Here is a 12369-nt window from a genome sequence, read left to right on the forward strand (position 1 = left end):
ATGATCCATCTCTGCATGGAAAACTAACCTGAAGCACAATAATCCGATAATAAATTACTACTCAATAAAGAGCCCACCTCGAAGGGTATGATCAGATCCCGATCAAAGGGAGTACGCCCTAACCGAAACTCGCAGTTCATCAAAGCAGAGGGTCACGCATATCAATTACAGAAAACCACCAAAAACTTCCAAATCAACACCCTGCTGATGCCCTGTCCTGAAAGCTAAATTTTACACATATTGATCAAAATATCCCCATCACGCAACCACTATTCTTAAATTGGACATCATGGATCCCAAATTAAATGATGTGAACTCAGCGCAAATCCTCAAGAAGTAAGGAGAACCAGGTAATCACACAGACCATTGCATGGAAGAAACAGGTCTTTTATTCTCTTACCATCCTCGCTTGCCAGAGCTAGAGTCGATGTAGGCAACAGACACGACTTCGGTAGTTCAGGACCGAAGATGCAGTGCGAAATGTGAGGTATGAGGGGTGACGTCTTTATCGCTTTGGCCTTGCTGCCATGGCCAGCCAGCTTGTGAAGTGACTGTAATCTGCACATATCGAAGCACAACAAAGTCATAGCGAAAGAAAAATAAAGCATAAAGAATTCTGTACATATAAGAAATGGCTAAACTGCAGAACTTTGCAAAGAAATGCATAAGCGTACTTTACTAATTAAAATACTTGCTGGAAGCATTTAAATAATTCAGGGAGTTGCAAATCCATTGGAATTACCAAATTACAAACATGATCTTGCACATAATACCAATTGCAGAAATATCTTTAGGTCTTTTTCACCAATATAAGGTAGCATTTTGATATCAATTAACAAAAAAAAAAAGGATAGATGTGCTTTGGATCCACTTGATTTGAGCAGTGGCTGCTCGATATGTTCATCCAAGACCATCGGTGGTAGCATATATACAAGTGATCTCACATTTAACTTTGGTCAGCAATTATTTAATTTTAATGACAAGCTGATGAAAATTAGAAGACAAACGTTGCTCGATGTTGATGAATTTCACAGAGAAGAAGGATCATAATTAAATCAAACCTTTATTAATATTAATAATTCACACATCGATTACATAGCTACTCTCCCGTAAGCTGTAGGTTCACAGTGAACTAAGCTAATGCTAGCTGGGTCACATTTGATTCCAGTGACCAAATCACACCAAGCTAATATCTAGACTGAGCCTGAAATCGCAATTGGTGGCGCAACTGATTCAGTTGGTCCACAAGAAGTAGGGGCAGGCGGCTCCCATGGCTGGCGTCCAGTTGCCACACCCCAGAAGCACCTCCCTGTGTCAGCCCTGGCACCGCTACAACGCCTCCTCGGCTCGCCACTCCGCAGTAGCAGGCGCCCCCGCACAGACTTGTGTGAGGCTGCTGCTCCCCCTCCTCCTCCTTGTGCTGGATCGGCAGCAGCGCCAAGGAGCCGGTAATGGCGATCTTGGCGCCCCTCCGCATGAGCTCGACAAGAATATCAGTGCGAGATGTGAGGTATGAGGCGTCAGGTCTTTATCGCTTTGGCCTTGCTGCCATCGCCAGCCAGCTTGTAAAGTGACTGTAATCTGCACATATCGAAGCACAACAAAGTCATAGCAAAGGAAAAGAAATAAAGCTTAAAGAGTTCTGTATCTATAGGAAATGACTAAACTGCAAAATTTTGGAAAGAAATTAGTGCATAAGACTTCTTCATTAATTAAAGATACTTGCTGGAATCATTTAAATATTAATATATGGGTTTACAAATCTATTGGAATTACCAAACTACAAACATAATCAAGCACATAATACCAATTGCAGAAATATCTTTAGATCTTTTTCACCAATTAAAGGTAGCAATTAACAGAAAAGGAAAAATGTGCTTTGGATCCACCTGATTTGAGCAGTGGCTGCTCAATATGGTCATCCATGACCATCGGTAGTAGCATATATACACAAGTAATCCCACTTTTAACTTTGGTCAGCAAATATTTAATTTTAATCACAAACTGATGAAAATTAGAAGACAAATGTTGCTCGATGTTGAAGAATTTCGCGGAGAAGAAGGATCATAATTAAATAAAACCTTCTATTAATATCAATAATTCAGACACCAATTACATAGGATAGCTAATTGAGCTAAGCCATAGGTTTCGGTGACTAGATCACCATTAGAATGAACTAAGCTAATGCTAGCTGAGCCACATTTGATTCCAGTGACCAAACCACACCAAGCTAATATCTATACTGAGCCTGAAGTCACAATCGGTGGTGCAACTAATTCAGTTGGTCCACAAGAAGTAGGGGCAGGCAGCTCCCATGGCTGGCGTCCAGTTGCCACACCCCCAGAAGCACCTCCCCTGTGTCAGCCCTGGCACCGCTACAACGCCTCCTCGGCTCGCCACTCCGCAGTAGCAGGCACCCCCGCACAGACTTGTGTGAGGCTGCTGCTCCTCCTCCTCCTTGTGCTGGATCGGCGGCGGCGCCAAGGAGCCGGTAATGGCGATCTTGGCGCCCCTGCGCATAATCTCCACAAGAAGGTGCGCCGTGTTGCGCGCGTCATCGAGTCCGCAATGCAGGCGGCCTTCCCACTGTAACCCAGCGGCCCGGACGGCCTCCTGCAGATTGACCCGCCCTACACCCCCGAGCACCACCTGGAAGGGAACCCTGAGGTTGACCCAGCGATCGAAGTACGCCGGCTTCTCGATCCCCTTGAAGACGCACTCCGATTCGAGCATAGTCCGGCAGTCCCAATCTCCCCACGTCACGACGGCCAAGCTACCGCCTTTCCTGGCCCCCGCCGTCGCCGCCTGCAGCCAGCGGTCGTGCAGCAGGAGCGCCTCCCCGAGATCCACCCCTCCATCGACGTCCTCCTGCCTGATCCCCGTGAGGTCCCTGCAAAACGAAGTCAGCACAGGATGGTACTTAGGGCGGACGTACCTGCGGAAGGCGGATTGGATGCGGCCGGTGGCGCCGTCGACGAGCACGGAGGGGAACTCGATAATCTCTTGCGGGTAAATCCGCTTGTCCTTCTCGCACGTGGCCTCGAAATCCACGACCAAGAAGAACTCGAACTCCTGCAGCAGGTGAGGCGCCTGAGCCCATGGCGCCGCCGCGCTCGACATCGTCGTCCGCCGCCGAGGGAAAGCACGCGCGCGCGATCACCGGGAAACAGAGCGCTGAGAAGCTAGGGTTTGTCGAGAGCTGGATCAGATCGAGATCTCGGGAGGGGAGCTAGGGTTTCGATCCGGCGGGCGAATCGCGGCCTTAAATCCACCGGAAGGTGCTCCGTCTCCGACATGAACTCGAACTCGAACTGAGACTGCGTAGAGTTTACGCGGGATTCAGATCTGGGCCGCGTTGACGCGGGTTATGCTGGGCCCGACATCGTTATTTCTTTTTTCTGAACTAGTTAAATGCCCGTGCGTTGCTACGGGTGACGGGCTACTCAAGTCTTCCAAATTACTTTGCTAAATGTTTAATTTGAGGCATGGTCTTTTATGATTCTACATTATTGATAATATCTTGTGATTCCACTTTGCTCATATCATTGAGATGGCTTCACACAATATCTTTCATATACAGATGAGATGCAAAAGCTCTTATTATGTTGGGCGCTTTAGCTGTAATGTAACTCCTGTGTAACCAAGATAGATCCATGTGATTGTCTCCACAGTTGTCTCGTCCTGTCGACTAAAACGCCTCCACATCTTTGTGTTTCTACAATACTAAAATACCAACAATAAGTACAAAGATGCTAATGACATTCATCTTCATGAACACAACCCAAATTGACAATATTTGTGATCATTACAATTAACTTTGTCTACAACAATTGCTCCTTTGACGGCAGTGCCATTGTTAGGGCATGAAAAAATGGTTGCATTGATCAAGGGTCATACGAACACATATATCTTCCTCAACTCCTACGACCTCTACGAACGATTTTCGATTCCCTCCGCCTGGTGGGATAATGTGGTTTCCATTCTGAACTCGCAGAAGAACAATATGTTTAATTCACCCCTACTAATACTATGCAAGACCGTGGTAATGATACATGCAAATTTCAGGAAATATCCAACATTCACCAAAGTTAAAGAGGTATTAAAACAAACATACTAACGATAGTGTGCACAAAATAGGCATGATTAAATAATACACTTATTACCATGTGCATGAAATATACATTATGAAAAGACAACATCTTTCCGGTGACAAAATGCAAAAATAACCATTACAAGGTAGATAAAGATAGAAGAATCGAATGTATAAGCTATAAACGGAAATCGGTCCCATAGATGATGAATGCCACAAATTATAAATGATATCATGATGTGACAAAGTTATATACAACATAAGAATCCTTGTCGTCTACTTTTCTAAATGCTTCCTATGATATATTACATGAAATGAATAGGAAGATATGAAAACGTATCATGAAAATGACCTCTACCCAGTGTAATATTTAGCATTACAGTAATTGAACCCTTAAACATTTCAAATAGGCCAGCTCCAAATGCGCACATGTTTCTAACCAGGACCCATCTATCTCATATGGCAAGTTACCATGTCTTGCATTGCCGCATAAAAGCATGTAAATGGTCTCAAAGTTAAAGCAACCAAGTTCAGAAGAAAATAAAAATTCTGACAAAAAGAGTAACATTTTGTAGCTATAATTTAAGTACAAGCTGAATAATCCACAAGGAACGTACATGAATGCCTGTAGGAATTGAGTAGGTAAATAATCAAGCATCATTGCACTGCTACCATTCAAGCATAAAATTTATCTCTTCCTTAAACTAAACTTGGCATGCATAGAACGTCGTGGAATTACAATTGTAATATGCCAGAATCATAATCAATGAAAAACAATAATAGTCTAACCTTCGAAAATATATGCACCAAGATAAGCAGTAATGAAGACTTATAATGAAATGAATCAGCAAAGTCTAGAGCTAACATAGAACTACGAGACAAGGCATAGACAGACACCCACTTAATAAAATGACAGCTTCACTCTCTCTCTAGACAAAGTTGCATCTTCGTGTCCAATTATCCATCGTCAGCGCCAGGGTCCTCGTCTTAGCTTGCAGAGCTCGTTGTTCCTGCCCTTGGCGCCCTTTTCCACCTCGGACATAATTCACTCCTTCCAACCCCTCGGAGATGATGTACAAGTACTTCATCGTGATCATCCTGCTTGTGTTGCAGTTAATAACAACAGCTGACTGGTTTTTGTACAAGTATAACAACAAAACAAATAAAGTTGTCTAATTAGAAACATTCGTATTTACTCGCAAAAGAATCAAGATTATAATACTGAGCTCTGCAACTTCACATTCCACAAAGCATGAAAATGAAGGTTCAACATATGATGGAACATCCTAATCATTTACGTCTTCTGTAGGTTAAACCAAGCTCGGTACAAGTAGAAAATGGCAGCAACAAAGTAAATAAGTAATGAGAATGCATATGCTCTTTGTTTTGAGATGAATAACCAATCAATTTCCAGAACCAGGTTTCAGAAGCATCTAGCAATCATGCACATTTTTAAATGCAGCTTAGATCGTGAACCATCAAGGTTTTATTTCATAGTAACTTAGGTTTCAGGGTGTGATATATGATGTTCAGTATCAGGTCATGTAGGATACATTTTCAGACACCAAGTACTTTCTCCCTCCATTCTTATTTTGTTTTCTTCACTGAGGTGTGTGATGTAGCTTAGGCGGCGCATTTTGTTGGGCGTGCACCCCCACTGATGTAAACTTTCTGAATGTCTAGAAGCGTAAACTGACATGTACTATATCAGACTGAACTTTTTTCAAAGATAAAGCATGTATGCGAATATGAAGTACTTCTAGGGATGGCGATTCTAATGACTCGTACATTGCAGATATATATCAATATCAGACTGAATTGTTGGCTGGAAAACGAACAAAGAATCTTAGAATGTAACATTTTCAAACAGTGTATATCTATTTCACTGCTATATCACATTGCAGGATACACATCTATACCTAATAATTTGCATAACCTTCTTGAATCTGTTTCTGAATAAGCAAGACCAACTGATCCTCGTCGCCATATTTTGCCAAATGCCTGAAAGAAATGACCAATTGATTGATCAGATAGGTGTCAATCATTCACAATCCAAGTTTAACTATGCTCCGCACCCAAATATTTTGCTTCTCATATGCAGGTGGCTTAATTTGTAATTAAATTAACCATGGAATACCCATCTAACAGAAGATCCCAAATGCTCTACTGGTCGACTGATGCAAAGAGATGCCCACTACCTAAATTGAAATTGTCCTCTGACTGCAGCTGTGAGCTCTGATCCTCAATCTCAGCCTCACCCAAAATGACATAGGTGTCTCTTGAAGACATCTGGTTTGGAGATGCAAACATGATCTGAAAATGGGATAGAAGCTAGCAGCATGAAAATAACTAAGGTAACAGTTCGAAAGAAAGATAAGAGCACTCGAGAAGCTCACTTTCTTTGCTCTTCTTAACAGTTACATGGCTCACACCTGTGATGGACTTCATGCCAAGCTTCAGCATGGCCGTCCTGCTATTTTTGTCACTCCGACTCTGCTTAGAGATCTTCCACTTACATCAACTTCTGGACATTAAAGCATAAGAGTATAAATTTGAGAACAAAGATCGACAAAAAATAAGTTCTAAATTTGCAGGGGAAAAAGATAGCATGCAACTAAACAACTAATAGCAGTTGGTCATATATGCTCTAGTGCAAAAGCAAAGATATGGTACATTAGAAGCTCCCAAAAACAGGTCCTGGCCAAGTTACAAATACAACTAATTGGCATAACTGATAACTACAAATAAAAAGTTGTCAACCACAACCCAAAAAATGAAAAAGGCATCAATTGGTAGTAACCAGGCATCTAGGTGGACATAGAAACATAGATTATAATGAAACATCCTGAATGTTTCCAAGCTAATATTTGAATCAAGCGGTAAAATGGATGAATTCTTTTGTATAAATGTTCTTATTTGGAAATCCCTGAATTAATAAAGAATCTCTCAGCAAATATATATGTGAGATTCAGATTTGCAAATGTTAAACCAGATCGATGACCATCTAATTTTCTCCTTCCAAATTCCAAATTAGAGCCTCCTAAATATTGAATGTCGCCATCTTGTATAAGTTACAGAAAGGTAACATCAACCAGGCATCAACTTAACATAGAGACCATGACTTGTAGGAACGTTTCACATTTGGAAAATTGAGATGAAATGCATTTCTTTTTCTCGCTAATCTGCGGTGAGTAAAGGAAACAACTGGACATCTGAGAGGAAGGATCCGCAAGCATGTAGTAAGGGAACATATACATACATGGCCATTCTGCATCTTGAGGCCTCTCTCCTTGACCTTGGGGTTGCCATCGATGTAGAGGGACTTGATGGGGAACTTGGGCATTTTATGTTGAAGCTTGAGCTTGAAGTATGACAACAGCCAGGTCTCGAGGTCTCCAGCACGAAGTAAGGCTTGTGGATGAAGGAGCGCCCAATCTTGCAGCGACCATACAGGAGCTGGCGCGAGACCACGGGGGAGGAAGGGGCCAATGGTGCGGGGACATGGGGAGGCGCGCCGGTTGTGCGGGCTTCCTGGGTAGGGACGCCAGTGGTGCAGCGGATCCGGGGAGGTCGACGGTGGGGCGGGGAGGGAGGGCGTCGGTGGGGGAAGGTGGAGATCTCGGCGGCGGCTCCGTAGATGGAGGATGATGCGCGGGAGGAGAGCCAGGTGTGCAGCCTTCAGACGTATGGCGTGGATCTACGGCGTGGAAGCGGCCTTCCTGGCCGGTGCCCAGGGTACTCCAACGTCAGCCGGTGGTGGCGGCGATCCAAGGGTATGGAGGTTTTTTTTTTTGACTTGAAGGGTATGGAGGTTTGGGGGAGAGACTTGTATAGGATCTCTCCATTAGGTAGGATCATAGGATCAATCCAGAAAAAACATACTTTGAACAGGCGAAAAAATCTGAAAATAATAAACAGCATGCATATAGGTTGTATCTACAACTCCAAGAAATTTCAGCCTAAAATCTGATCTACACTTGGAGAAACAAAAAAGACAAATTCTATTGTGAATAGTGTCGGATCCGCTTGAGTAGTATTTCACACTATTCACACTCAGATTTATCTTTTTTGTCTCTCCAAATGTATGTCGAATTTGAAGTTGCAAATTTTTGGCGTTGCATATATAACATAGATGTGTGTTGTGATTTTTTTTCAGGTTTTTTCAACATGTTTTGTCTTTGCAAAAAAATTGATCTCATCCTATCTAAGACTTGATCTTACCCAAGTCTTCCCCGGAGGTTTGGTCATTGTTGGATAAGAAAACCACTCGTGGGGAGGGATTGGGAAGAGAAGAAAAACAGCGAATCGGTATGGCCCGCGCTGAGCGTCCCCCGGGGATCTAATTTCAGATCCCCGGATCGGCAGCCGTACGATGGAGCCTCTAACAGCCGTCGGATCGATCGAAACGTTACCTTCTCCCGTTTTTGCTACCATGCATGCACTTGTAGCAAAAATTTCCCGTTTGTAGCAAACACAGAAATCCGCACGTCCTTCGGGCTAGAGAGAGGTTGGAGCACCCGCGACGCCGCCGCGACGCCGCCGGTGGAGACGGCGCACGACTAGCCGGCGACAATCAAAGCAGAGAAGAGCGCATCGATGGCGCACCTGCTGAGATCCTTCCTCTACCCAAACGGAGAACCTAGTCGTGCTGCACAGGTTGGATCGAGCTCCTCGTCAAATCCAGATCTCGGCCGTCGTTTTCCGACGGGATCCTCGAGCGGTGGCGCCGGAGTTCCGTCGGCGCAACCAAATCGAAGTACCTACAACAACCCTCCTGTGTATTTCACTCAAGACCCGGAGATTGAAGAAGCTGCTCCATCGGTGAGTGTATTTCCGCGATTTTTTCCACTTTTATTGCTACTTTTGATTTGTTTTCCTACTGCAATTATATGCTCCATCGGTGATTTGATTTGCAAATCACTAAGGTTCAGCTACTTTTGATTTGATTTCCTACTACACTTTTATTGCTACATATACTACATATGGTTCTGCTACATGTGCCAACTGGGGTAGCTAACTGATTAATTTGATGGACTATGCAGTGTTATAGTTGGTACATCTGATAGTCTTGCTAGAAGATAGTGCTACATTTGATAATGCTAGTGATTTGTTCTGGTTCTGCTCCTGGATTGTTGATAGATTGTGCAACAATTGCTACCAGCTATTGAACATATGGTGCTACACTTGCTACACATTGAATTAGAATTGCAAAATAAAAATGTAGCAATGTACAAACAAAATTTAAGTGTGCATGATAAAATACTTATGCTACATTCTAGTATGCATGAATAATTTGATGCTACATGGTGTAGCAAAACTATTGTTAGCATAATACTCGTGTTTCAGCTTGACACTACATTTTAGACAAATTACTTGAACAAGTGAAGCTCGAGAATATGCATACATGCGAGGTTTTGTTGTCGACGACATCTTGAGGGGTTTTGATTCGAACAATGTCGCACCGAAACAAGTTCGCACCGTGAAAGCGATCGTTGTCTGGAAAATTTGTACCAGGACCTCACGAGTGGACAAGCTCGGTTCTGCTGTCGCAAGTGTAGCTCAGGATTATGATGAAGAGATATTGTCCCAGCCTATGGTACCATATGTTGGCCTGACTTTTGATGATATAGAAGAAGCAAAAGAGGTGTACAATAATTATGCATACAAACTAGGTTTTGGTACACACATTGGCAATACAAAGTACAACGACAGCGCGACATGCGCCAAAAGGTACAATTACGAGCAGAGTTTTCGAATGTGTTCATGCTCTGGCAAACCTTTTGACTGGAACAGCTAAAACTGCTAGAAGCAATTCGAGAAGGTTTTGTAGCAACGGATATGAGCAGCTTCGGTGCGCAGAAATCAAAAGGGAAACAAGCCAAGGAGCGAGATGGATGTAAAAGACACAAGGCGGCGGAACATAGTGTCTGCGACATGACTGCAAAGCGCACATGGTAGTTGGCATGCGTGCGGGAGTTTGGACGATCACGGTTTTCAACGCAGAGCACACACACCCAATGGTGTCAATGATCGGGAGAAGACGGTTCTACCGATCACACCGGAAGGTCCCGGAGGAAGATTTCCGATTCTTTGCAAACACTTCACAACCAGAACATATCTACATCAAAAATAATGGGAGCCCTAGCGAGATGTCCGTGGTGGTGATGTGAGAGAGGCTGCCATATGTCAAGAGGGATGTATCAAACATCCGCACAATGCTGCGAGAAGTCGTGACGCTCGCGAGATGTCGGCCGACAGGTTGAGTACTTTGAGAGGAGAAAAGCTGAAAACCCAAATTTCTTCTATGCCACACAACTTGATGAAAATAATGCGATGAAGAGCACCGTTCGGGTCGACGGAAGGACTAGATCGGCCGTACCATAAGTATAAGGACTCGTGTGTTCTTTGACACAACGTTACGCACAAACCGGTATAATATGCCGTTTGCTCCTATAGTGGGAATCAATAACCACACACAAACAATTGTGTTGGGCTGTGCTCTGCTACCAGATGAATCAATTGAAACATTCAGATGGGTTTTTGAGCGTTGGATGATGGCAATGGATAACATGGCACCGGAAAACATAATGACTGACCAAGATAAAGCAATGACAACAGCGATTAGCAAGGTGTTCCCTACCGCAACTCATAGATGCTGCTTTTATCATGTTTTGAGTCTTGCTAGGAAAAAGCTTGGGCCAAACTTGAGAGAAGGAAATCCATTTGCAGATGCATTCTACTCATGCATATATGGAACAGATACTCCCGAAGAATTTGAGTTATGTTGGCAAGCATATGCCGCAAGTCTATGAAATGAATGACAACACACACTTGGAAAACATGTGGGGAGCAGAAAGACATGGTCACCGAGTGTATTTTAGGCACAACTTCTTTCCATTCACAAGTACCACAGGACGCTCCGAAGGACCGAACTCTTACTTCAAGACCTTGGTGCGACCAGGTGAATCGAGTATACAATTTTGTGCAACAGTACGAATTATGCCAGAACCTCATGCTTGATAGAGAAGACAACTCAGGTTTCATAATGGAAACTACAACCGCTCCACTTTGGGGAAGGTGAGACAATTGCAGCAATTTTTCAAAAATTTGTATTGTAGCATGTTAGTGAAGATAGCACTACTTGTAGCAATTTATATCTATTGAGACCAATTGCAGCAACTTAGAAAAATATCTATTGAGACCAATTGCAGCATCTTAGAAGAATGTAGCAAGTTCTTAGTGTCCAGTAATTCACTGCAGTTTAAAAATACTATAGAAAATTGTTTAACATTTCCTAATTGTATTTGCTACAAACAAATTAATGCAAACTGGAGCATTGAAAAGCAAGCGAGTCTTTGTTCTACACAAGAGAAGTGTTTGATAGGTTCCGGAAGATGCTGCAAATGTCAATCTGGATTTTATCCGCTTCGAACGAGCTAGAAGAGTTGTGTTTTGATCTTGTCCCAAACCCCGGACTTGACGACGGAACATACGAGTACAAGTTGGGTTAGAGGAAGAAACATACACATGTGGCCGCAACCAATTTGAGATGTGTGGACCGATATGCCCTCATATCATAAGGGTGATAGTTCACATGAATGTACGAAGCATTCGAGAAAAGTACATGCTCCATCGCCGGTCAATGGCGACAACAACACCGTGCTCGATCCAGGATCAACCGGTGGCAAGTTTGGTGTTCCGGTGAACAACACTTTGAAGTACAACTCCCTTTGCGAGAAACCGAATAGTTTGGCAGCGAGATTCCTGTATTGCCGATGACACATATGCAATAGTGTTAGACATGGTTGATGAGGCAAAGAAGGTTGTTGTCTGCAATGCATAGAGCTAGAGTAGTCGAGCGATGAAGGTCGGGGAGAAGAACATGGGGATGCTACGGATCCAAGATCATCAAATGTTCATCATGAACAGCGAGCAACATGGTAGCAACCTAAACCAGCTGACAGCTAAGAGCAGCCGCGTAGCACACGAGACACCTTAAAACAGCAATCTTCGTAACTCCAACCGTGAGTAAAGCCCAAAGGTCGTCCAAAAGAGAAGGAGCAAAGAAGGAAGCCACTAGTTGAGCTAAGGGATGAAGCTAATAAGAAGAGAAAGAAAAAAGCCGAGGAGCCAAAGGTTATGAAAGAGCCAAAACCAAAAAGACAATATAGAAAGAAGAAATGCCCATTTTGCAATGAAGAAGGACACAACTTGAAGGAATGCGAGTATATGGTACTTGCAAAGCAATTTAAAGATGCAAAAGACTCTCAACCGGAGAA

General features: G+C 43.3%; 1 protein-coding gene and 1 long non-coding RNA gene across 3 annotated transcripts; both read right to left on the bottom strand.

The window, feature by feature from the left end:
- Positions 1–2067: 2067 nt before the first annotated feature.
- Positions 2068–3394, bottom strand: LOC124702300 (ERI1 exoribonuclease 3-like). The gene has a single exon (XM_047234425.1). The coding sequence runs from the start codon at positions 3118–3120 to the stop codon at positions 2278–2280; it is 843 nt and encodes a 280-aa protein (XP_047090381.1). The 5' UTR covers positions 3121–3394; the 3' UTR covers positions 2068–2277.
- A 1559-nt stretch (positions 3395–4953) lies between these two features.
- Positions 4954–7609, bottom strand: LOC124698200. Of its 2 annotated transcripts, XR_007000900.1 has the most exons (4): positions 7350–7609; positions 6487–6614; positions 6289–6403; positions 4954–6091 (listed from the first exon to the last, which is right to left on the bottom strand). It is a non-coding gene; the product is annotated as an uncharacterized LOC124698200 (long non-coding RNA). The 2 variants fall into 2 exon arrangements; XR_007000899.1 differs by having other exon boundaries at positions 6289–6614.
- Between the last annotated feature and the right edge of the window lie 4760 nt (positions 7610–12369).

The sequence above is a fragment of the Lolium rigidum genome, chromosome 3, assembly GCF_022539505.1.
Source record: "Lolium rigidum isolate FL_2022 chromosome 3, APGP_CSIRO_Lrig_0.1, whole genome shotgun sequence".
Classification (NCBI taxonomy): domain Eukaryota; kingdom Viridiplantae; phylum Streptophyta; class Magnoliopsida; order Poales; family Poaceae; genus Lolium; species Lolium rigidum.

Coding starts and splice junctions, on each gene's coding strand:
- LOC124702300 (XM_047234425.1), bottom strand. CDS start 3,120: ATGTCGAGCGCGGCGGCGCCATGGGCTCAGGCGCCTCACCTGCTGCAG.